The sequence below is a fragment of the Macrotis lagotis genome, chromosome 5 (genome assembly GCF_037893015.1).
Source record: "Macrotis lagotis isolate mMagLag1 chromosome 5, bilby.v1.9.chrom.fasta, whole genome shotgun sequence".
In the NCBI taxonomy this organism is placed as follows: Eukaryota; Metazoa; Chordata; class Mammalia; order Peramelemorphia; family Peramelidae; genus Macrotis; species Macrotis lagotis.
In genome coordinates this window covers 266,595,268-266,621,414 of record NC_133662.1, presented here as the reverse complement: position 1 = coordinate 266,621,414, position 26,147 = coordinate 266,595,268, and the positions used below count along the sequence as shown (strand labels likewise).

The window sequence follows — 26,147 nt, the reverse complement described above, 5'->3', positions numbered from 1 at the left end:
TCCATTTTCATGTATTTAAGATAGCAGGCTCTAAAGGAGCCCAACCCTCATTTAAAAAAATATGACATTTATTTAGGCAATATTATGTGTCTTTCCTCCAAAACCCTCTCCCCCTATAATATGGTACTACGTTGTCTCTTCTCCAAATTCATCCATTAATTTAAATTTTACAACCTCCTCCCTCCTCCTATCCTATTCCTTCTCTCCTCCTTCTCCCCCCTCTCCTTCCCTTTCTTGTTTCTTCTTTTTCTCCTTCTTCTCCCTCTTCCTCTCCTCCTCCTCCTCCTTCTTTTTCTTCTTTCTTCTCTTCCTCCCCTTTCCCTATGCTTCTCCCCATTCTCTTTTCCTCTGTTCCCTCCTTTCTCTGTCTCTCTGTCTCTTTCTCTCTTCCCTTCCTCCTTACTCATCGACTCTCATAGGTTCAATGATCATTTCTACTCAATTAATTCTAAAATTTATCTAACTAGTCCTAGTCTTTCTTACTCTGTCATTAACTGCTTATAGGAGATTCCCAGCTGTCTGATCTGAGACATTTCAACCTATCTAAGTGAGAATTCACTTTTCCTCCACCTTTCCTTATTTCTGACTTTTTTATAAAGAGCCACAACATCTTTTGTTCAACCAGGGTCACAATCTTAGCTTCCTCAATCTCCCACATCCCAAATAGCCAATCAGATGCCAGATGTTATAAGTTCCACCTCCACATTCACAAATTGCCCATCTTCTTTCCACTCTCACAGCTTTCCTACTTCATATCCTTCATCACCTCTTGCTGGAACTACTACAAAAATCTGCTAAGCGGCCTCCCTGCCTCATGTCTCTTTACTCTGTTCCATACATCATCCACAAAGCTATTGAAGGAATGTCCCAAAGCACAGCTCTGACCACATCACTAACCTACTCAATAAATTACTGTGGCTACTTATTGCTTTTGGGTCAAATTCAGACTTTTGTTTGGCCTCTCAAGACTTTCACAGCCTGGATCCAACATCATCCCACATTGTTCCCCTTCATGCTCTCTAGGGCCCAGCCAAGTTAGCCTTCTCTGGAGCCTGTATGTACAAACACTCCATCTTCCAGCTCTGTGAAAGTCTTTGCAGATGAGGTCACCAAATTAGCAATGTAGTTCTAAGAACCCTCAGCTTCCTTCCAAACCAATGTCTCACTCCACTTTCTACATGAAGCCTTTCTGGATTCCCCCAGACACCAGGGCATTCCATCTTGATTTGCATCTATTTTCTGTACATTTATATGTGTCCACATTGCCTTCTGTAATAGAATGTGAGCTCTTTGTGAAAAGAGATGATTGTGAAAAGGGTACAGTCTTCAGTGGCTCACCCATCACTGTGTCTGGCAAATAGTAGGTGCATAATGACTGCATAGCCATTTGATCCATTGTTTTCCCCAACATAATATATGCTTCATGAAGCAAGGGACTGTTTCATTTTGGTGCAGAACCCAGGTCACAGTAGGTGTTTAATAAATGCTTATTAATTATTCTCTTTCATTTATTTATTTATTCATTCATTCATTTATTTATTTATTTATTTAGATTTTGCAAGGCAATGGTTTAAGTGACTTGCCCAAGGCCACACAGCTAGGTAATTATTAAGTGTCTGAGGTCAGATTTGAACTCAGGTACTCCCGACTCCAGGGCCGGTGCTCTATCCACTGCACCACCTAGCCACCCCAAATGCTTATTAAGACAAGTCTCCTTTAGAATGTAGCTTTTGTTTCTGTATCCTCACTACCAAGCATTTCGTAGGGAAAGGAATAAGCATTATATAAAGCCTACTATGTGCCCAGAGCTCTGCAAATACTATATCATATGATACTCACCCCAAGGAAGGGAGGAGCTATTGTTATCCCCATCTTACATTTGAGGAAACTGAGGTAAACAGGTTAAATGACTTGCCTAGAGTCACACAGCTAGTATGTGTCTAAGTTGGATTTGAATTCAGGTCTTTTTGATTCTAACACCAGTGCTCTATCCATTGAGCCACCTAGCTACCACAAAGTAATAGATACTTAATAACTGTTTTCTGATAGAGTTATTGATTGGTGATGATGATGATGATGATGATAGTAAAAGTCACTTATACCTCTTAAGAATGTTCCAAGGGGTGGAGAATCTGTGAAGGGCTATGAGGCCCTCTAGCTAGGGGATCTTTGGTTCCTACTTTTTTTTTTTTTAGGTTTTTTTTTTTTTTTTTGCAAGGCAAATTTGCCCAAGGCCACACAGCTAGGTAATTATTAAGTGTCTGAGGCCAGATTTGAACTCAGGTACTCCTGACTCCAGGGTCGGTGGTCTATCCACTGCACCACCTAGCTGCCCCTATAGTTCCTACCTTTTATTACCTCCATGAGTCAAGGAAAATAGGAGAAAGATGAAAAAGTTTTGAGTAAGCTTGTTCCATAGGAGAGGATTCCAGAACTCTTTTTAATATTATAAATTGTGACTTTTGGTACAGGATTGATGGGTGAAGTTCTGGAAGAACGATGAAGCCTTTGAAGAGGGATCTAGAAGCCAGTGGAGCCCAGAAGTGATGGGGATAGTTGACTTTTGTCTAGTCCTCCCAGGCTTACAGTCTTAAATTGCATGATATCCTTGAAATCTTAGTGTAGTGTTTTAAGCTAGAAAAACTTAAAATTGTATCAAGGAATCTCAGAGTTAGGGGAGGCCTCAGAAATTCCTTCAGTCTATTTCAACCTGAAATCACCCCTATAATATCCCTCACAAATGGCTTCTGACAGTGGATAAGTCATTTAACTTCCATATGCCTTAGTTTCTTCTCTGTAAAATGAGGAGATTGTAATGAGTCATCTTTAAGATTCCTTCCAGTTTTTAATCTCTGAACTTTTCAGGCCTTAGTTTCCATTATTTGTTAAATGAAGAGGGTTAGGCATCAGTGGATAAGGGATTTTAGAAACAATCCTCAGGACCTGGTTCACAGCATCAGAGTTAGAAGTGCGAAGGACCTCAGTGATCATCACACCCAATCCCTCAAACAGATGTGGAAACTGAGATGGATAAAAATTAAATGACTTGCCCAGAGACACACATCTAGTAGATATTTGATTTGAAATTAGATCTTCCTGGACCAGGGCTCTATCCAGCACACCAGGCTGCTGCAGTTATAAGAGAGAACTACAAAATTGGAAGGAACTTGGGACTACATCTTGTCCATCTCTCATTTTACAGAGGAGGAAACTGAGGCCCAGAGAGAAATGACTTGCCCAAGTAGCCTAGTAAACAGGGCTCTAGGGACTATAACTCCTCTCCCAGGCCACTTCTTAACTTAGATTAAAGTGACATTAGTCCTACCATTTACATCAAACTTTTAAAACTGGTGAAATGCACCTCATGGTCTTCCTTCTTTCTCTCCCTCTGAGATTTTAACTCAGACCTTCCTGACTCTGAGGCTAGCTCTCTATTCACTACATCATACTGATGACTTTTGAACCCATTTCTCCTGGTGCCATGTCCAAAATACTTCCCATGTCACCATGTTATTTTCTACGTATTGAATTTCTTTTTTATTTAAATTATTTTTTTATTTATTTAAGGCAATGGGGTTGTGACTTGCTCAAAGTCATACAGTTAGGCAATTATTAAATATCTGAAGCCAGATCTGAACTCACGTTCTCCTGACTTCAGGGCCAGTGCTCTATCCACTGTGCCACCTAGATGCCCCTATTGAATTTCTTGTAGAAGTAGCATATTGTTATAGATAATTGGTCTAAGTCAGAAAGACCTGAGTTCAAATTTTGCCTTTGACTCATACTGAGCAAGTCACGTCATCTCTTAGTGGTCTTCGGCAACTCTCTCAAAGTACAAATTGAAGAAAAGGTGCTTATCTGCATTAGTAAAGGGATCTCCTCAGTGTCAAGTCCCTAAGGTAACGCAATCACAAATCAGCTAAAACCAAGAATTGCCACCATGTTGAAGAACATGAGCCAGGCTATGGTGGTACAGAGAAAGCAGAGGACCCAGTGCTTAGTTGAGGAGCATGACTCACTATAGATAGATAGATAGATACCATAAAGGACATTACTGTGATTCTAATAGGACAGTCTAAAGGACTCCCCAGGAAAGGGCTAGGGATAGGCTTCTGGAGGAAACTTGCGGAGGTGGCATCTTGACCTGAAGGAGGTTAAGAAGATGAGGGATCTTACCTGAGTCTGAAAGGAGGGCTGAGATTCTGATGGGCAATCAGATTAACTGATTAACCAATCAACTGAAAAGCATTTCAAAATGTTTACTGGGTGTTAGATGATAAAAATTAGTTCCTCTCTTCAAGAAATTTATATTCTATTGGAGAAGAAAGAGAAATGAGAGGGAGAGGCATTCCATGATGAAAAAGCATAGGCAAAGTTGTAGGGGCAAAAAAACACAAGAGTAGACTAGGAGATGGAAAACAGATGCTAGGGAGTAGTGGAAGAGAGATTTGGAAATGTTGGTTGTGGTCAGACCATGGAACGTCTCCAATAACAATCTATGAAATTTGTGTTGTATTCTTAGACATTGGGGAGCCGTTATAGGCTTATGTGTGTTCAGTTATTTCAGTCCTGTCCTACTGTTTATGATCCCATTTGGAATTTTCTTGGCAGAGACACTAGAGTAGTTTTCCATTTCCTTCTCCAACTCATTTCACAGATGAGGCAAACAGGTTTCAGTGACTTGCCCAGGGTCACACTGAGAGAAAGTATCTGAGACTGGATTTGAACTAGGAAGGTGACTGACTCTTCCTGACTTCAGACCGTCTATCCACTGTGCCACCTTGCTGCTCCTAAGATTATTGAGGAGGATGAGATGCAACGAGAATTGTACTTTTGGAAGATTTCCCTTAATGGAATAGAGTAGAGGGGGAAAGACTAGAAAGAGGTTAGGAGATCACTCAGCATCTGAGAAATCAGAAAAGAATGAGAAAATACCCAGCAGTTCCTGAGAGGCAAGACAATAAGATTAAACAGTCCGTGTGATTATGCATTTGAACTTCTAATTTTAAAACCAGCTCCCTAATTAGGCATAAATTATTTTACCATTCAAATGTATTCTGGCTAAAAGCTATCTCTCACATGGGGGGTGGGTGGGTTTGGGAGAGGGAGGGACAAGAAGCCTGGAAGCAGGCTTTCTATAACTGCCTATAAAGAAGGCAGAAGGTCACCCTGTTAGTCCTTGGGGTTTTTACCCTCATGTGTATGAGTATGACCCCCAAGGGTTCCTAGCCCTGTTCTTTTCCTGGTGACTTTTCTGTAGGGTGTGTTTTCAGAGAAGGATTTCATCTCCATTTAGTGAACCAACCCCTCCTTCAGTCTACAGAGGACACAGAGCCCCTCAGGGCAGCTGGGATTCTTTGTGTTAAACCCAAACTCAAATATTGCTTCTGTTACTCCCAAGCGGTGTGACCTTGGTTTAGTTGTGTAACTTTTCTGGGAGTCATTTTCCTCTTTTGAAAAATGAGGGAGTTGGACTAACTGAACTCTGAGGTCCTTTCCAGGTCCAGACCTAGGACGCAGTGATGAGATAAGGACAAAAGACAGGTGTGGTTTGAGGGGGACAAAGGAAGCAAACTAACCTCCTTATACATAGAAATCAATAGTGACCCCAAAGAGAAGTGATGGTCTGTGGTGGGAATAACAAAATATCCGATTCCTTCAATAGATTAGGATTTATGAGTCACTTTGCACTGTATGGTTAAAGGAAGGAAAGCAAGTGAGACTCAGACCAGGACCTGGTTCCCCATCTAGTAACTTCTCAGGATTTTGGCTATAAAGATTCCACCTAAGCTACCAGGTGTTTGAATCTTCCATTCCAAATGAACTTGATGGTTTTATATGAGCTCCATAATGGGGTACTAAGTCTTCCAACCAATCTGAACATGTTTCCTGTTTTACCTGTCCTCATTTTCACCTAGTGAGCCATCTAAATGTGTTCTCATATGGTAATGGGCTCAGGGTATAGCATTTTTGTCTATTACTTTAAGAGTGGATGAAGCAATTCTGTTGATTGATTGAACTAACTCTACCCTTACACTAGGATTATTCCCATTTCAGAGATGAGAAAATCAAGACTCAGGTTAAATGATTTTTTTCAAAACTGCTAAATGCCAGAGCTAGGATTCAAAACCAGATTTTTTCCTCCAATTCACACCATACTAACAACACATGTTGCTATAGAACGTTAAAGTATCATTTACTTTGCCATTTTACCTAGGGATCATAGAACTTTTCCATCAGACTTATAACTGACATGTTCCAATAATATTGTCTCTACCCCATTAGAATGGGAGTCTTTTTTTTTTTTAGGTTTTTGCAAGGCAAACGGGGTTAAGTGGCTTACCCAAGGCCACACAACTAGGTCATTACTAAGTGTCTGAGGCCGAATTTGAACTCAGGCACTCCTGACTCCAGGGCCGGTGCTTTATCCACTGCGCCACCTAGCTGCCCCCAGAATGGGAGTCTTGGAGAGGCAGGATTGTCTTATGTTTCTATTTGTATTTCAATTGATTAGAATAGTGCTTTGAATATATTCAATACCTAATAAATATTTCACTCATTCATTCATAACAATACTGAGACAAGGATTACAAATATTGGAAGTTCTATTTAACAGATGGAGACTTTTCTTTTTTGATTTTTTACAGCTCCTATTTTTATGTTTAGTTGCTTTGTTTAATTGATAGCTTTTCTATTTTGTTTTTAGTGGCATGCCCAGATCATTAATATGGTTCTTCCTTTATTGATGAAAAACAATTTTTGTGGACTGAACTTTTCCCTTAAGGAATTCTCAAGTGACATTGGAAACATTTTGGGGTGTTGCTTCCATTCCTTATATTTGTTTTAAATCTATTTTCTTTATTTATTTTTCTAACTACATCATTATTTCCTTTTATCACGTGATTTGTTGTTTCTATAAATTGAACTTTGACTCAACAAGTCTTTAGAATTTGCTTGTTCAGTTTTTGATTAAGTTGTAATTCTTTTTTCCAATGTGATTATCAATTTTAATCTTCATTATGTCATCAGTAAAGAATATGTTTAAGAGGCAGCTAGGTGGCGTAGTGGATAAAGCACCGGCCTTGGAGTCGGGAGTACCTGGGTAATCTGGCCTCAGACACTTAATAATTACCTAGCTGTGTGGCCTTGGGCAAGCCATTTAACCCCATTTGCCTTGCAAAAAAAACCCCTAAAAAAAAAAGAATATGTTTAATATGCTGGCTTTTCTGTATGTGTTCTGCACCCTTGGATGTGGTTACTTTTATAAAAGTACCATACATAGCTAATGACTATATTCATATGAATATATGCATATATTTGGGTTTATGCGTATATTGGAGAATGGATGAACAAACTGTGGTCTGTGAATGGATGGAAAATTTTGTTGTTGCTGTTCAGTCATTGTCCAACTCTTTGTGACTCCATTTGGAGTTTTCTTGGGAAAGATATTGGACTGGTTTGCCATTCACTTCTTCATGATAAAGGGATGATGGATGATCAATGAAGGAACTGAAGCAAACAGGGTTAAGTGACTTGTCCAAGGTCTCACAGTTAGTAAGTGTCTGAGACTGGATTTGAATTCAGGAAGAATCATTTTCCTGACTCCAGATCCAGCACTTTCTCCACTTTGCCACCTAGCTGCCCATACTAGTGTGCAGTAAGAAGTGATGAAGAAGATGGTTCCAGAGAAACCTGTGAAGGGTGATAGGGACTGATAGAAAGTGAAGTGAGCAGGACCAGGGGGAAATTTATGCCATCAGTACTGTAAAAAGAATCTTAAAGAGGTTAATAAACTGATGAAGAATGAAATGAGCAGAAGCAGGAGGATAATTTATCTAATAGCAACAATGCTGTGAAGATGGACAACTTTGAAAGTCCCAAGAGCTCTGATCAATGCCATGAGGATTCAAGACTCCAGAGAACTCTGATTGAAGCAGTCCACCTCTTGGCAGACAGGTAATGGATTCAAAGTGAAGAACAAGATAATTTTTTTGAACACAATCAATAAGGGAGTTTGTTTTGCTTGACTATGAAGAGTTGTAACTGGGAATTCATTTTTTTCCTTCTTTTTTATTGGGAGAGTGAGGAGAGAGAGTAGATTTCTATTAATTAAAAAAAATAAAACTTTATAAAATGGGTAGAAATATATACTCTTACACTTAAATCTAAAAAAATTCAAATCCCCAAGTTCTGGATCATGGATACGTGGATAGCGTACACTTTGGTTAAAAAGGACTTCTAGTTTTAGCTTATTGAAAACTCAATTTTAGTGACCAGTGTCCCATCTCAGTCAAGGAACCAATGTTTTTCTTTTTTGAGAGGCATATTGTCCAGAATGAGAGCAGAGTTATTTCCAATATCCTCTTTCCTGATCAGACCACATCTGGATTAGTGTGGTCAGTTCTGGGGTCATATTTTAGGAATTTTATTGACAAGTTGGAACATATCCATAGGAAGTCAACTAGGGTGGTGAGGGGAATGGAATTCTTGCCAGACAAGGATTGGGTGAAAGAACTCAGGAAATTTAACCTGGAAGAGACTTAGGAAAGACAAGTTTGACTGTTTGAAGATCATCCATACAAAAAGAAATTATAGTCCTTCTGTATTGGGTGGAGCAAGGAACAATTGATGGGAGGGGCAAAGAGAAGATTTCTGCTCCACCCAATGAAGAATTTATCAAAAATGGCTGCTAACTCATTGTGGAATGGATGACTGCCATAGCAGGTAATGAATTCCCAGTCACTAGAGGCTCTCACCAATAGCTGAATGGGCTTTTGTTGGGGTGGAGTGGAGGGTGAAGTATGGGTTGCCCTCAGTGACTACTGATTCCTTTCCTTTGAAGTATTTTGTACCTTCATTATTTTCAGAATGTTGATTTATTTCTTGGTTGTAAATGCAGGTGAACGCCACCTGTCAGCATTGATTAGTGGGGTCTTCAAGTGCATCCCTGTGGAGATCAGTGGACTCTGGTTTCATGAGAAGCCATCTGGTTCCTTGCCTTTCTAGACTTTATTTATGATTTCCTTGAACGACGGGGAGGACAGGCATGATCCCTCTAGCACAGACTTCTGCATTTGAACTCGAAATACCTCACTGGAGCTATGTGCTAAATTACAGGGTGCTCAGGTTACCAGATCATGCAACTTAGACTTTGGAGTTACAGGCTACACCTGGTGAAATAGATCACTTTGTCAGCGCTCCCCACAGAATTCCTGAACTCTGTCCACAATGGTGAGCAATCGGTCCCTAGATATGCCTCCCTCTCCTCAGTCTATTAACCAGACTATTGGTTGCATAAATGCAAAGCATCTATGGCATTTATTTCTATGTTGTCAATGCTCTCACTGTCCACAACCACTTAAAATTTTGGTTGTTGAGGACAATGAGTCTCCTAGGGAGTTGAGTTGCATGTATTGAACAAAGGAAAGCATTAGCCACAGTGAGCATTATAGAATCAGAATAATAGCATTTCAGAGTTGGAAGGCACCCTGGTGCTCATCCAATTCAACTCATACCTAGAAAAGACACACAACAATCTACTTGACAAGTGACCATTCAGGCTTAAAAATACTCACTCCCTATTGAAGGGCAGGGCACCATCTTCTGAGGAAACTCTCTCTATTCTGAGATGGTTTGGGGGAAGTTTTCCATCAAAACTAAATTTGTCCATTTTCATCTTTCACCCTTGGGCTTGGTTTTTTCCCCCTGATGATCCTAGCTTTTATTTCTGTAGTCTCTTAGTGGTCTGCAAATGAATTTTCTCAAAATAACCCTCTGAGAGAGGTGAGTGCTAGGTTTTTTTTCTTTTTGGTCCCCATTTTACAGGAGAGAATACTGAGGTCCTGAAAGTTTGTATGATGTAGTCATGATTCCACAGCTTGTATCTGAGATTGGATTTAAACCCAGGACTGCTAATTCTATTCCTGATGTTTACAGCACCCTATCTTTCTTTTCTTAGCTCATTTTCAGACTTTAGAAGTTCAGTCACGTTGAATACAGTTCTTTCTGATGTCTATCTCTTCAATGCTTTGAGATTGTTCAGAATTTGTCTTTTCAGTGACTTGTACACAGGGTTGTCATTTTTTTATTTCATCGGATCACAGAGTTAGAGATGGAAGAGACCACAGAAGCAGGTTCATATGGTTGGGTTCAGCTCCTTCATAAGAAATCTGAGGCCAAGGGAGATTTGCCCAAGTTCACAGAAGTGGAACTGGCTAAAATGGGAATGGAAGGCCTTGAAAATCAGTGGCTTGATGGTTACTGGAGGGCTTCAAGACAAGATTGAATGTCTACTTACCAAAAAATGTCCAGAGGTTTAATGACTTGTCCAACATTACACAAGTCGTTAATTGGCAGAGCCAGGATTTGAACTTAGACCCCATGCTTCAAAGGTCAGTACTCTTTCTAGTGTCCTCATGAATCCTCACAATTATTAGAGTGATGCTCCCTGCTTTTCCTTGCATAAGACTTGAGGTATAAATTGAATTGATTGAAAAACCATTTGGGCAGGAGAGTTCTAGACAGAGAGTCTTCTGAATATCTCTGATTTCCCATAATTCTTCCCAAACCTTTCCAACCATTCTTCAGGGGAGATTGACCTCAAATACAACAGAAGCTTTAAACTCTTCTGAATGGATGGCCAGGCAATATCTTTAAGGCAACACTACCTTTCCCAAATGTGGCATTCATTCCCATTGGTCAAAAGGAACTGTGTAGATAATTTCCCAGTCATCCTCTTTGATTCCTAGTTGGGGTAATTCCTCAAGTAGAAAATGGTGCCTTGACTATATGGTTTTAAATGAACTTGAGTGGAAACAGGTGGTTTATAGGCCATGCTGTGAACCAGAGTTCAATCTGCAGAGTTCCTGGCCTCTATCCTTGTGCACTGACACAGTGATCTGACAGCTGTTGCCTTCTATTGTATCCCTAGGGAAGATGCCACATCAAAACTGAAGCCCCAGGCCCTTTGACTTCACCCTATTTCAAGTCCAGATGGGATGATGTGGGACTTCCCCTTCCTTATTTCTGACTCCTGTAATAAAACCTAAGAGCTCATTGACTTTTTAAGCTGCTCTGCTTCATGCAGACTCATTTTGAACTTGTGGTCTTCTGTGACCTCTGAGTCTTTTACTGAACAATTGTTGTCTAACCATATTTCTCCCTATCCTTTATTTGTGAAGTTGATTTTTATATCCAAGTATAAGGCTCACCTTTATACCTACTGTATTTCTTCTTGTTAAATCCAGTCTAATGTTCAGGTATCTCAATGCAATTTTATATCATAAGTCTCATCCAGTGTGAGCTATCTCTCCCAGCTTATGTCATCTACAAGTCTGAAGACTGTATCACTTATATCTTTCTCCAAGCTATTGAGAAAAAATGGCAAACAACAGGGGATTAAGCATAGATCCCTGGGACTCTCCACTGGAGACCTCTTATCATGTCTTCATTTCCAGAACCTCCTCTAGCTCCTAGAATCATAATCAGCAACTCACTTCCCAACTTCCATCTTTGCCCCCAGGACCTTCTCCAATCCGGATTACCTGCTATTACATTGCCCTTGTTTTACTGGACATTCTTTTTTCTTTTGAGTCGAAGCCCGACCCTCCCTAGGGTTCCTTAGTGAGGTTAACTGTCCAACACTGGTTCCTTCCATCTCTAGGTCCATACTGGCCATGAAGAAGGTGGCAGCCCCTTTATCCTCTGCTCCACCAAAGTAATGTCCAATGTTTGCTTATCCTGAAAGAGATCTGCTGCAAGACAGTGAAATGGGGCAGTGGATAGAGTTCTGGAGACAGGAAGATGAGTTCAAAAGTGACCTGAGATATGTATGGTATGTATTGGTAGTGTGCCCTGGGCAAGTCACTTTACAAATTTCCTAATGTGGTAATAGTAACTGCACCTACCTCCTAGAATTATGAGGACCGAATGAGATAATAAAGTATCTGCACATAGTAGGTGCTGAAGAAATACTAATCATATTATTATTATTATTATTGGAATAGTAATGGTATGTACCTCCCATGGTTGTTGAGAAGATAAAATGAAATAATATTAGTAAAACTCTAAGGATAGTGACTGGAGCTTTGTAGGTGTCATATAAATGTTGGCTTTTATTATTACTATTGTTAATTGGGTGGGTGAGTAGAAGATAAAGCAGTTGGAAAGAAAGTCATTGTGGCCTAAATCTTTGTTGTTGCTGAACAGGTCCTGGGAATCTGAGGCTGAATCTTCTCCATTTCATCTGACTACCCCCTGAATTCCCCTAGATTTTATTTCCAGAGTTGATTCTAGATGTTCCTTTGGGTTTCTCTCTTGAGCCACTGGGATCCATGCATGAAGCTGCAGGGGGTTGAGCTTTCTTCTACCCCAGTAGTAGCTACCTTGTCTCTGATACACTGCCCACAGCAGCTCCCCTTGGGGAGGGCCAGTGCAGCTGGCCAGCCTGGCCTCAGGTACTCTCAGAAGCCAGGGCACAGGGGGAGCCTCTTGGGGACCCACAGTTTATGAACTCACCTCTACCCTTGCATCCCTGCTCCCCATGGCATGGCTTTCTCTTCTTTACATTGATGAATGAATTGAGTTTTGCCATGTTACATTTAAAAAGCCATGAGTTTCACATGGAAAGTAATCTCAGAGACTATAGTCTCCCTTTCTCCCCCTCTTTTGCAGAAAAGGAAGCTATGACCCAGGAGGAGTGATTTAGCCAAGGTCAAAGTTGAGGTAACAGAGTTGAGATTCAAATCCAGGTTTTCTGATTTCAAATTCAGTTGTCTTTCCACACCAGTTTCATTTCCAAATTTATTCTCCTTTGATGTGCAGTGTTTGCTTGTCTCCTCATTCCCTGTCCTTTTTCCTTGTGGCTGCCTAGCCTATATTAATAGATTAGCAAAAGCTAGATTTTGGAATCTGTAGGGATGCTGTCGGGCAGCCTTGATTGGGGTGAGCTTGCCAGGAATGGAGTCAACTTTGTTCCTATGGTGCCCCTTGATTGGAGCCCCACACAACCAACACCAGTTACTGAACAACCACCTCCGTGGTTCTCTTTTTCTTCTAGCTCATTATCGTAAGCATTTATTTAATCCCAGTGAGTGATAATCCAGCCCTTTTTGTGTGTGATGTGGGAGAGAAGGGAGGGGAATAAGATTCAAAGTGTTTTGGTGTCATGAGGGAAATAAAAAGAATCCTCTGGTAGCACAGAGATAATTTGCAAGACCAACTTTTGCTTGAGCTTTTTTCAAATGAACTCCAGTGTTTTTAGGATTTCCTGATGGCCAAGGGTGCCTACCTTTTGAAGTGTCTGTTGACAAAAGGCACAGGCTGAGTGCATTATAATTTGATGCCACCAGTTTCAAAGTACTTGTGCTTCCAATGACTTGAAGAAAAATCCTAATAAGGCAGGACATTGGCATTATGCTTTATAATAACACACATGGAAATGCATACATATACAAGTGAGGCTATTTTGTGTGTGCTGTTGGGGGTGAGGCAATTGGACACATCACTGAACATCTTTTGATACTGACCATTGTATTGTCAAAGAGTCACAATTGCTGTCGGATGAACTATCAATTGTGAAATCCATAAGTTGAGAAAGTTTTTGAAGTTGGATGGGGATGAAGGGGAAGCAATTTTCACTTGGTTTAAATATACTTCCAAATGGGAAGGGCAATAGTTTCTCATTGGACCTTTTATTGACTTGCCAAGTTGGTCCATGGGAATGTCTTCCTGCGCTGAGGGATGGCCCCTAAGCAAGTTATCTTTGGATCTGGCACACCCTGGGGCAGAATATAGCAACCATAACTAGAGAGGACTAATGTAACCCCCTTTTATTTTACAGGGGAATAAACTGAAGCCCAGAGGTGGGGCAAGCAGGTTGGCCAAGATTAAAGGCACAAGGTCCTGTAAAGTCACACAAGTAATGATCTCAATTTGGTTGAAAATATCAATTTCTTTTAGTGAACTTCAACCTCATTATGAATCAGCTGAGTTTCATAGTAACTGAAGAAGTCAATCAATCAGTCAATCAGCAAACACTTATTAAACTTTTGCTTTGGGCCAGGTATTGTCTTAAGGGCTAAGCATGCAAAGAATGCAGCGGTCCCTATTCATTCGAATAGGAATTATAAGAATAGGGAATTCAATAATGTGACAAGCAACTATTACTTTGTGCTTTACAGTTTGAAAAGCATTTTCCATATGCTAATTCATTTGATCATTGATACCCTAGGTTAAATTGAGAAGTCAGTCAACCAATAAACAATACATGTCAGACACAAAGAAAGGCAAAACACATGGCTATAGTGTACAATGTGTTCCAGGTGACTCCAATTGTGAGGGTTACTGACAGTTTAGGAAGACATCATTGTCCTCCCTGTAATATTAGCTGGCATTTCTTCATGAATTTGTGGGTCATCCTTTCACAGGGGCCATGCTAATCTTCTCCATATTGTTCCAATTTCAGTAGATGTGCTGCCGAAGTGAGCACATGATCTGGCATTTCTATTGCATTCTATGATTCTTGATTCTAAGATTATTATCATGTTTTAGCTTATTTGATCATCCCAGTAGAATGGAAGCTTCTCGAATTCAGGAACTGCTTTGTTTTGACATCTAGGAATTAGAAGAGATTTAATAAAGGGCTGACAAAATGAGTCCAGAGAACAGTAACCAGGTTGGTAAATGTCCCAGGATTGTGCCTTACAAATCCTGGTTGAGGCAACTGGATAATTGTAATCTGTAGAAAAGAAGACAGGATATGATAAAACTTGTCTTCAAATACTTGAAAGGTTGTCACAGTAGTCAATGGTTTGACTTTTTTTTTTTTTGCATCTCCCTTGAGGGCAGAACTAGGAACAAGGGATAGAATATCTTAACTAAAATGACAAACTTGAAAGGAGTTATAGTCTTGAAATATATTTTAGAAAAATTAGCAATTATAAATAACTGATGGCTACTGAATGGGAATAGAAGGGAGTATGTATATTTATAAACTTCATTTGACATAGTTACAAAAATTGGCCATAAGCCATAAGTATTAAACCATTATAGACAAATACAGAAAATCAAAACTATTAAAGATGTGTGTTGCAGGCCAAGACTGACTCAGGTTCTTTCTTTGGTAGTTTGATATTGTAACAAAATGAGACACAGAACAATTAGAAATGAACAAAAGGAAGTGTTCGTAGATAAATATGAGTAAGGATAGTCAGAGAAGAGAAAGAATATTCCATGAGGATAAAGACTTGATTCAGCTAAGTATGACTTTGTAGTTTGTTCTGATGGTTTTTGGTCAAAAGCCTGGGGGAAGAACTGGAGTTCATGGTATTTCAGTTGTTTTTATATATACAGATGCTGGGAAATTTATTCCAGTAATCTGAACCTTGGTCTCATGAGTCATTTAAATTGCAACGGCAGTTAAAAGTTTTAAGGAAAAATTAGCCTAGATTGCCTGTGGTGGAGGCATTAGGATGTTACTATCATAACATTGTTACCAGCTAAAACACTCAAGATTATATAGAGTAGTTAAGAAAAGATTCAAACTTAAATTGAATCCTAAAGAACTGGTGTGTCAAAGAGAAAATGATGAGATGAGAGAATATGCCAGAACTTTCGGTATGCTGTCAAAACAGTCATTAGGGGGAAATTTGTTTCTCTAATAATTTCCATCAACAGAAGAAAGAAAAGAATAGGGCATCCAAATTAAAAACTAAAAATCAACAATAAAAAACCTAACTAAACATAAAAATACATTCTAAACATCAAAGAAGCAGTAGATAAGTTTGAAAACAATCTCCCATTTAATTGACAATTAAACTAATGGTTTTTTAAAAAAAAACTTAAAATAGATAAATTGCTATTCAGATACTTAAAAGGGAAGAAAACCAAGCTAGCATTTTTCAAATGAGACAGCTTAATTTCCAATAAATGAAGAAAAATAAAGGATATTTTTAGCAATTATTTTCCCCAATTTTATGCCAAAAATAATAGCTTAAATGAATGGATGAATATTCACAAAATTATACTTTATTAGGAGAAGAAATAGATAATTTAAATAACTCAGGATCAGAAAAATAGACTGAACAAATTATAAAGGAATCCTCAAAGGGGAAAAATCCCATAGAACAAGTTAGAGTTACTTTTGCATTCTATTCAATATCTATTGAGTAATTAATTTCATTATATAAATGATTGATTTGTAAAAATACAAAATTTTGTCAGATTCTTTCTTTGAACCAAAATATCTTAAAAACAAAACCAGCAAGAGAAGAAGCAGAAAAAAGAAAATTATAGATCAATGTCCCTAATTAATATTGGCTACAATATGTAAATGTTTTAGAAATATTAGCAAAGGAATTAAAACTATTATAAAGTATGATCAGAATTTATACCAGTGTGGCAATAAGGTAGGTGCACATTCATTGTTAATGGAGTTGTGAATTGATCTCACCATTTTGGAAAACAATTTGGAAACATGTCCTTCTCAAAGTGATATAAATTGTGTATTTTAAAACTGTGTATAGTTCAAAAGGAACTAGTGATAACATGACTAGGGTTATACCCCAAAGAGATCAAATAACAACTTCCAAAAATAATTAGCAGCATTTTTTTCTGGATGAAAAGAACTGGAAAGGAGAAGTTTTCCATTGGGGAAAGGTTGAACAAATTTTGGTAACTGAAGAAAATGTAATTTTATTCTACCGTAACGAATGACATATGAACTGATATGGAGTGTTGGGCAGAAGTATACAACATTACAGAGGAAAATAGCTTTGAAGATCTCAAGCAATGACCAACCATGACATCATCATTTCATCTAGGTCAAGAAAGCCAGAAGCTCACCTTCCCTATGGTGGGCTATTGCTTCCTTTATAGACCAGCATTGGAGCTGGTGGCATGTTTATATGAGTGGGTTAGCAATGGTCCTGAAGTCACAGAACCTGGAGACTCTAATTGGGCTCAGGGGCCCAATCATTTACTAAGTTCTTGTGAGACCAATGACTACAAAGGACCACTAATTCAAGGGCCACTTCTTCTATAGGACCATTACTAATATCTGTAGGACTTGGAAGTTTTTGCATCTGAAATTAATTTACATAACTTTGTAAATTTTGTTTTTATACATGTTTACATGTTGAACATCCTCCCTCACAGAATGTGCTTGGAGGCCGGGGATTGTCTTTCTTACCAATTTTTATCTCTTTAGTCTTTATTTCTCAGGTGTCTAGCACAGAAATGTTGAATGGGGGGCAGTGGATAGGTGATGCAGTGGATTGAGCCCCAACTCTGCAGTCAGGAGGACCTGAGTTCAAATCCAACCTCAAGACACTTAATAATTACCTGTGTGATCTTGAGCAAGTCACTTAACCCCATTGTCCTGCAAAAATAAATAAAAAGAAAAAATAATTATTGAATGGTATTGAAGATGGTGGATGCTCACCACCATGGAATGTGTAAGAATTTAACATGGAAACTGGGTTTATTTTGCAATCTAACCAGAAGTTTGAAATCCACAATTCATTTTGTGTGGATATTGTCAGTGAAAGCTACCACTACTGTTGACATCATTGTTTTTCTGTACAAAATACTCATTAATCTAATTACAGTCATCTGCAAAGGAACAGAGGATTTTGTGTTATGACTTAGAGGGCAATGGAAACTGTAAACAGCCCAACTGAAGGGATGAGTTTTAATCAGTCGGCTAAATGTATTTCCCTGTCATCTGAAATTTCACTTTTCTTGCTTTAATTCTTGAGTTATTCACTAGTTTGTGTGACCCCACTCCTTTTGCTCTGCTCTCTTCTCATTGAGAACTTTATGCAGATTCCACGTGGAGATCTCTTACCCATTGCGTTGCATTATAGTTTTTATGCTCAGCAATGTTTATTGAGCATTACCAGCCTGAGAGGTTGAACAAGTGTGTTTTAATCAGCCTGCAGTCAGTTCAGCTGAGATTAAAAAAGAGATTGCTCTCATTTTGTTTTTTATTTAATGCTCATTTGTCTACAAATATCAAATCATATTGCTCTGCAATTAACACCGAGTCCCAGAACTGGGTGATTCCTCGAGAGGGCTGCGGCGCAGTCAGCTGTGCCTTGCCGTCTGTGCCTGGGGAAAGTTGGATTGAACCAGACTGGGAAAAGGTCACGAGAAGCCCTTCCTGAAGACTTAGGAAGATAGTGCAGCTTTTCTCCAGGTGGCTGCTTCAGTCTTTTTCAAGGCTGGGTATGGAGAGTCAGTTGCTTATCATTGATACGCACACTTTGACCAGCATAGATCCAGGGCAGGAGAGGTTGGAGATCAGAAGGACAGGGAAGGTCTGGAAGAAGGGGGGGTCTGATCTGAACCAAGAGTTATGACCAGGAAGTCACCTCTATGGGAAGAGTTGGATTGGAGACTTTACAGCCAAAGACAAGCCCCAAGACTTAGGGGACAGCTTCCAAATACTTGGGTCAGTCCGACCAATGAGAAAAATGTGGATTTGGAGTCAAAGGTCCTAGATTCCTTACTCTGAGAAGAGTCAAGCTAGGGTGTGACTTCAGAGAGCTATTTAAATACTCTTTTTCTGGGGAATAAAGGTTAGAGTTGGGGTATGTTGGCCTCTATCAATGATGCTAAAATAAAGGATCACTAATAATAGTATTCTCTTGAAGGTTTACAGAGTGCTTTCCAAATACTATCTCATTTGATTCTTACAATAACCTTGGAAGGTTGACACTATTGCTATCCCCAGAAACTGAGGAAGGCCAAGGCACTGTGACTTGTTGCAAGTGTCTGAGGTAGGATTTGAATTCAGATTTTCCTGACACTAGGCCCAGTGCTCTATCCACTGGGCAAATTAGATGCTTCAGATCAGAGGACCATTGGGGAGAGATTCCTGAGCATGTTCCAAGGACACAGGCTGGATTTTATGACCCCAAACTTAGTACCAGTTCCAGGGTGTCTGGTGCAATGGTGTAACCACTCTTAAGCCAAGGAGGGAGGTTTTCTCCTCTCTGCTTTGTTGGGAGGCATCTGACTTGATATTTGCAGACAAGATTTGGGAGGCATTTGGTGGCAGAATGAAGGAATCTGGGTGCCCAGCGAGGAGGAGCTGCTGGCAGCATCCCCAGAGGCTGGAGACCAGACCCTTTAAGAGTAACCAAACCAATGGATTGATTTGCTTGTGGTAAATGCTGACTGATTTGTGCCCATTTCCAGGAATATAAAGATAAGAGGAAGATGTCCTGCAAGTCATCAATGTCTTAGAGACATTCAGGGGTGGACTGAGGAATCTGGAAGTCTGGGGGCTGCCCAAGGTGTCTCCAGCAAATCCCATCCCTCACTCCCCCTCCAAAACTCAAAAGAAACAGACCCCCAGTTGTCAGAAAGTTCATTCTCCTAATTCTAGACATATTCATTTCAAACCTTGAAGCACTATAAAGTGTGGGCCATCCTTGTGGAGCCACAGAATCTTAACATTGGAAGGACCCTGAGTCCCACAAGCCATGAAGTAAGGGAGGTCCCTTAGAGTCTAGGGGGTTCCTGGACTTTCCTGGTCAGACCATATGGAGGACTGGGATCAGTTCTAGGTGTCATATTTTAGTTAGGATGTGACTAAGTTGGAAAGCATCTAACAGAAGGTGATCAGGATGACAAAGGGTTTTGAACACATGACACATGAGGACAGGGAGGGAAGGTGGCACAATAGAGAGAGAGAGAGAGGAAGAGCCAGGCTGGGAATCAGGGAGACTCATCTATGATGAGTTCAAATTCAGGCTCAGACACAATCTGTGTGACCTTGGGCAAATCACTTAAGCCTACTTGCCTCAAATGTCCTCATGAAATTGAACTGGAGAAGGGCAAAGAATTTCAATGTCTTTACAAGACAACGCATACGGGGTCATGAAGTCAGATGGGATTGAACATGACCCAACACGTGAGGCTAAACTGTAGGAACTGGGGATGTTTATGATGAAGAGAACACATATATGTGAGACCTGTCTGTCACATGGAAGAGGAATGGTTATTGAGTTCTGATTTTGGAGGGTGAGACCGGGAATATTTTGGTCCTTTAGAAGGGACAGTTCCCTAACAGAGGCAGAACCACTCAAAGGGGGGCCAGGTTGCCTCATGTGGAATGGGTTCTTTCTCAGGAGAAGTATTCAAGAAAAATCTGGATGCTTATGGTGGGTGTGATATAGAGGAGGAAGCGCTCACATTTGGGTACAAGTCAGAAGTTGAGTCATATTGAGTCCTTTGCAAATTGTGATCCTTACTGGGCCCAGATACCACGATCCTGTGAACAAGTGTATTTCTCATAACATCCAGGACAGGGAATTCAGCCTCTTTTGTATACTTATGGGGACTCTGGAATGGTCCCATGGAAATAATTCCATCTTTGGATGACATGACTTGTTGAAAAATATTCTCTAAAATCAGTCTTAAATCAGGGGCATCTAGGTGGTGCAGTGGATAGAGCACCGGCCTTGGAGTCAGGAGGACCTGAGTTCAAATCCAGCCTCAGACCTTGGTTAAGTCACTTAACCCCATTTGCCTTGCAAACCGCCCCAAATCTTGAATAAGTTCCCTTTGTTCTAGATCCTGATCTCTAGAGCCTCCCCTGACAACCTTTCAAATGTTTGAAAGCAACTTTAACATCTTTTGCAGTTGTGGAAAGGCAGACTTTATTTTAATATTTCTGCTTTTCAGTCATGACTCCATGAGCCCCTTGGGGTTTTCTTGGCAAAGATATTGCAATGGTTGGCCATTCCCTTCTCCAGCTCAATTTACAGATGAGGAACTGAGGCAAGCAGTGTTAAGTGACTGGCCCAGGATCTCACAGCTAGTAATATCAGAGGCTGGATTTGAACTCATGAAGATGAGTCTCTCTGACTTAAGGTCCTGGACTCTATACACTATGCCACATAGCTACCCACTGTTCCAATATAAAAAAATGTTATTGTTATTACTCCTCAAGCAGCATCTGGAGACCCCTATCAGCATACAAGGAATGTTCCTTGGACAGTGCTTCACCATGTAGTTCCATAATAAACCAAGAGAGGAGTCTGTTAAATGGAAAGTTTTATTAAGCTATGTAAAATTCAGTGACACAGAAAAGAATTATATTTTTGATTGCCTATATCCTCTTATGTATAAGATAATATACATATATACATATATAGAAATAAAATGGTACCATATAGAAATACCATATTGATTGGCTAACCAATGAGGATTTGTTTTTTTTTTTTAACTTTAATTACTAAGCTTTTACTTAATATTCAAGGCTGCACAAGAGTGGAATGGTGAAACAATACAAGGTCTTAGAATGTGTGTTTGTGAATGTGGGGTGTGTGTATGTGTGTGTGTGTGTGTGTGAATGCATACACACACACAAAGGGTATGTCTTCATTATGTGTAAACCCTTGGAAGGCTAACATACTGGGGAAACAAAAATATTTGGTGGTTTCTTGCCAGCTTAGTAGCTAAGAAAGTGCCAAAGCACTAATTAAATGAACCTCATGAATACAGGGATTGTTGTGACCTATGAATGAGCCCCCACAATTTGAAGATCTTTTTTCTCCTTTGGGCTTCTTCAACGGGCAGGATTTCCTTAGGTCTGCATGTTGGGGCATTGATTCATTCTTTTCAAATCTCAGCCTCAGCAAGCTGATCAATACTTTTTCTCTTTTCCCTTAGTTTTCCCCTTATTTGTTTTGCCCTTTCCTTTTCCTTTTCCTTTTTCTTCATATCCAGCCAACGCGAGTGCTCTTTTCTTTCCCAAAGGAGTCTTAGAGTACCAACTCTGAAATCAAGGAAAGAAGAAAATGTTAAAATCTTGTGTCCTTTCTGTGGAGGGAGCCTCAGTAAACTGATTTCAGTACTTCTCATTCATGATGAAGCGTCGGTGGAACCATTGACAATTAGACACCAGACAAAGCCAAATGGTGGCTCAAATGGATTTCCAAGGTGACATGACTGTACATTTTGGATCTAGCCAGGGACATTCTTGTCCCAAGTGAAGAAATATAAGCCCATAATATCTGGTCTAAAAAAGCTTTTGTCTTTGTTTCCCTGGTGTCTGGAATACATTAGGCCGATCATATGCTTACTGATCAATTAAGGAGGCAAACAAGTCACAGAAACAACAGAGAATTCAATAAACCCAAGGCCACTAAACTATTGGGATAAAGATATCTGAGGAAAAAACTTCTGGAAAAACTGAAAAGTACTATCAGGCAGACATTATTATTATTATTATTATTAAAATATGGAGAAATCATTAAATTGTGAGCTCCTTGGTCTGCTTTTCTTTGAATCTTGAGCACTTAGCACAGTGCCTCATATATCTAGTTTAATAAATTCTAATTGATTGACATGATCTGTCACTACCACCACCACCACCACCACCACCACCACCATCATCATCATTTTTCCTGCCTCTAAAAGTCCTTTTTTTGATGATTCATCAAAGGCAATGACTTCCTCAAGGTCATGCCAATGGAAGACAAGCTCTAAAGGTCCTATCACGAAGACTAAATCATCAGGCCTAGGAGTCGGGGTTGGGGTGGCGGGGAGGTCATCCTTTCACTTTGGGGGATTGGAGCATCTGGGACTTAGAGATAAGAACAACCTAGCTATCTCCCTCCTTCTGCGTCACGCAATCATATCCCATTCCTGAATGGGAGAGATGGGATCTATTGGCTCAGTCTACTTCTCTTGCTACCACCTCCACCCTTTCCCTTAGTCACTATTGCATCTTACTATAGAACAAGCCCAATTCTGAAACACAGGATCTTTGGGTTCATCAGACCCCTTAAGAAGAGGAATACTTTGGGCAATGCTGAACATATAATAGTCTCTGATAAAAAAAAGAATGAAGGAAATGGACCCGTGATTTCAGTGATGAGGAAATTTCTTCTACCAATGAAGGCTGCCACCTTCTATACAACTTATAGATTTAGAGAATTGTCTAGAACCTCTAGAAGTGATGTGATTTGTCCAGGCTCTTATGGTTAGTGGTGTCAGAGGAAGGACTTGAACTCAGGGTCTCCTGGCTCCAAGTTGGCCTCCTTATCACTTTTGTGTCACTGAATTGACTCTAACTTTAATCTGTCTGATGAAAAATGTCCAATTCTAGTTCATTTGTCATCAGATAAGGAACATCAGAAACCATGAAGGCTGAAGGAAACAAAGGTAATGGGTATCTGGACTCAAAACAAGAGGGAAGTCAGTAAGCTGGAGAGAGGTTCAGTCCAGTAGTGACCAGTGCTAAGATGGGGAGAACAATGAAGCAGTCAGTCAGTAGAGATGCAGGGTGAGGCAAGCAAGGGCAGATGGTAGCCCAGGCTGGCCATGCTTCCCTCCCCCCCCATCCCCTAGCCCTGCTTCATCAGACTCTCTGGACATCATGTTGGCTCTGTTCCTTTCATGGATCTCCATAGTAGGGCAGACCATGTTTCATTTCCCTCCTAGTTGTACTTCTGATTCTAAACCATGTCCTCACATGAGTATCTTCGTCCTTCTTCCCCTTTCAGCTCCCCTTGAAATGCTTTCTTCTAACATTAGAGTGGAAACTTGTTCCTTCTCATTAAAAACAGGCGGAGGGAGTGAACTGAAAGAGACCTCAGAGACCTGCTGTTCCCACCCTGTAATTTACAGTCAAGGAGTCTGGGTCTCATTAAGAGACGTCATCATACCAAGGTGTCTGAGCAAGCCTTTGAAGACAGGACTTTGAACTCTAGAGCCAGGATTTTTTTCACTACAATCTCTGGTCTGAGGGCACTGGTAGGGACCCTGAGGGGTTAAATACCTTGTTAGGGTCATATTGTCATCCTGGTTCTCTACTCACTCCACCACACTATCTTTCCAGTTACTTCACAGTGGAATGGGTGACTTTTTTTTTTTTTTTGGTTTTTGAAAGGCAGTGGGGGTAAGTGACTTGCCCAAGGCCAAACAGTTAGGTAATTATTAAACTCCTGAGGTTGGATTTGAACTCAGGTCCTCCTGACTCCAGGGCTGGTGCTCTATCCACTGCATCACCTAGCTGCCCCCAAATGGGTGACTTCATGAGACAGAGAGTCCTCTCCCTATCTAATTTTGTTGTTGCTACTGTTGCTCAGTCATTTCAGTTGTATGTGACTCTTTGTGACCCCTTTTAGGGCATTCTAGGTAATATTAGAGAAGTTGGACATTTCCTTCTCTAGTTCATTTTACATATGAGGAAACTGGAGCAACCAGGATTATGTGTCTGAGGCCAAATTTGAACTCCAAAAGATGCATATTCCTGATTCCAAACCAAACACAGTATGTACTATGGCTGCTCCTACCTAATAGAGTTCTTCAAAGTGATGGCAGGAGGTCACTTGTCAGGGATGTAGAAGAGTCTTTGTCCAACAGGTGTTGGCCTCCAAGGTCCCTCCCCAACTCAGACCTTCTGTATGACCCCAAATATGAACAGCCCTTGAAGTTTGATTTGATGAGCTTTTCCTTGGAATGACTTGTTTTGTATCACTGTTCCCTTGAGCACTTGGGATGTTTTTGAAGACCACCTTGACCATGAGTAGATTCAGGTTGGTTTAGAACAACAAACCTTTCAACTTTCTTTGAGAGGAATTGTAAACCTTGCATTGCTAGTACAGAATCTTCAATTCTGAGCCCCAATAGCTTAGACTGGTGACAAAGTGGGCGACAGGGCCAGCAGGTGGCAGTCATAATTCAATGTATTTGGTAATTAGTTGGAGTGCCAAATATCACACTAGGGAATGAATCGTGGGTTTATTAAATGATTCAATTATTCAATGCATTGATCAAGAAAAAAGATCTGGTGCTTAATTTGGGGGAAAAAGACCTGACAGGATTAGGAAGAAGGCCAGCTGCAGTAAAGAAGAGAAAGGAGGCCACCTGTAGGGGCTAACTGAGGCACAGCACACTTCTTAGGCACTAATGCCCCATTCACCTGCCCATTTAGAATCAATTTTTAATGAAAAGGATCTTTTGGTTTTTGCCTTTGTCCTATTTATTTTTGTGAGGCGAGAGAGAGAGAGAGAGAGAGAGAGAGAGAGAGAGAGAGAGAGAGAGAGAGAGAGAGAGAGAGAGACTTCATTTCTGTTTGGGCATTTCAGGATCAAGAGAAATTAGATGACTGAGGAAGGAAGGAAGGGTAGAATGCTGTAACTCACATGTCCAAAGACTTGAAAGCCTGGAAGAGCTCTTACAGGTCATCTAGTCTTGTTCTCTTGTTTTTCAGATAAAGAAAAAGGTTCAAAGGGCTGACCTGTCCTGGTCAAGGACACCCAGCTGGTTAACGTTGCAGTCAGTGCCAGGATGGGCCAGGCCTCTGAGCTTGAAGCCCAGGACTCTTCCAATAGTTTGTATAGCTTCTAAGGTACTTGACTCAGAGTACAAGTTAAGGAGAAATCAAAGAAATCAATGTGGTAGCTTACATAACTTGTTGAACTCTGACTTTTTCCTTTCTCGGGGCAGGATGCAAACAATATGGGTCAAGATCTCTCTTTAGTATGTGTCGAGATCATTAAGCATGAGGGAAGGGCTATGAAATCCCTCATGTGCGGCACAAAAATTTCAGGTTGGAAATCAACACAGCTGCCTCATCTGAGGAAGCAGGTGCCATGGTGGTGTCCAGTCAGTTTGGCTAAAGTAGAGGCTTCAGGTTTGAGAGCTTTGTTCTAATTCCTGCTTTGAGACTCAGCTGCCTTGTTTGTTAAAAAAAGGGGGGAGGGAGAGGATTTGGACAAAATGTCCTCTGAATACCCTTTCAGCTCTAAGTCTAGGACCTTTGACTTCTATCTTTATGATTTTGGATTATTTTGAATAACTTCTCTGGTTTCATTTTACAACTCTGTAAAATGAGGGAGTTGGATTAGGTGGCTTCTGAGGGGACCTGGTTGGTCCATTGGTTATAGCACCAGGTCTGGAGTCAGGAAGACCTGAGTTCATATCTGACCTCAGACACTTATTAGTTGTGGAATCCCAGGAAAATCGCTTCACTTCTGTTTGTCTCAGTTTCCTCAAGTATAAAATGGGGATAGTAATACTACCTGCCTGACAGGGCTGTTGGGAACATCAAGTGAGATCATCTTTGCCAAGTGCTTAGTAAAAGGCATGGCCCAGAAGAGACTATAGAAATGCCTATTCCTGCCTCT

General features: G+C 40.3%; 1 protein-coding gene and 1 non-coding gene across 2 annotated transcripts in view; both read right to left on the bottom strand.

Moving 5' to 3' along the window:
* Nucleotides 1–14,381: 14,381 nt before the first annotated feature.
* On the bottom strand, nt 14,382–14,488 carry LOC141490249 (U6 spliceosomal RNA). Its single transcript, XR_012469108.1, has one exon. It is a non-coding gene; the product is annotated as a U6 spliceosomal RNA (small nuclear RNA).
* Nucleotides 14,489–21,077: 6,589 nt separating this feature from the next.
* The window catches only part of DRC11 (dynein regulatory complex subunit 11), a 212,450-nt gene continuing 207,380 nt past the window's right edge, over nt 21,078–26,147 (bottom strand). Inside the window, exon 18 of the mRNA XM_074190128.1 lies at nt 21,078–21,787. Within this exon, the coding sequence (XP_074046229.1) occupies nt 21,656–21,787 (132 nt within the window). The 3' untranslated portion in view covers nt 21,078–21,655. The remainder of the gene's footprint in view (nt 21,788–26,147) is intronic.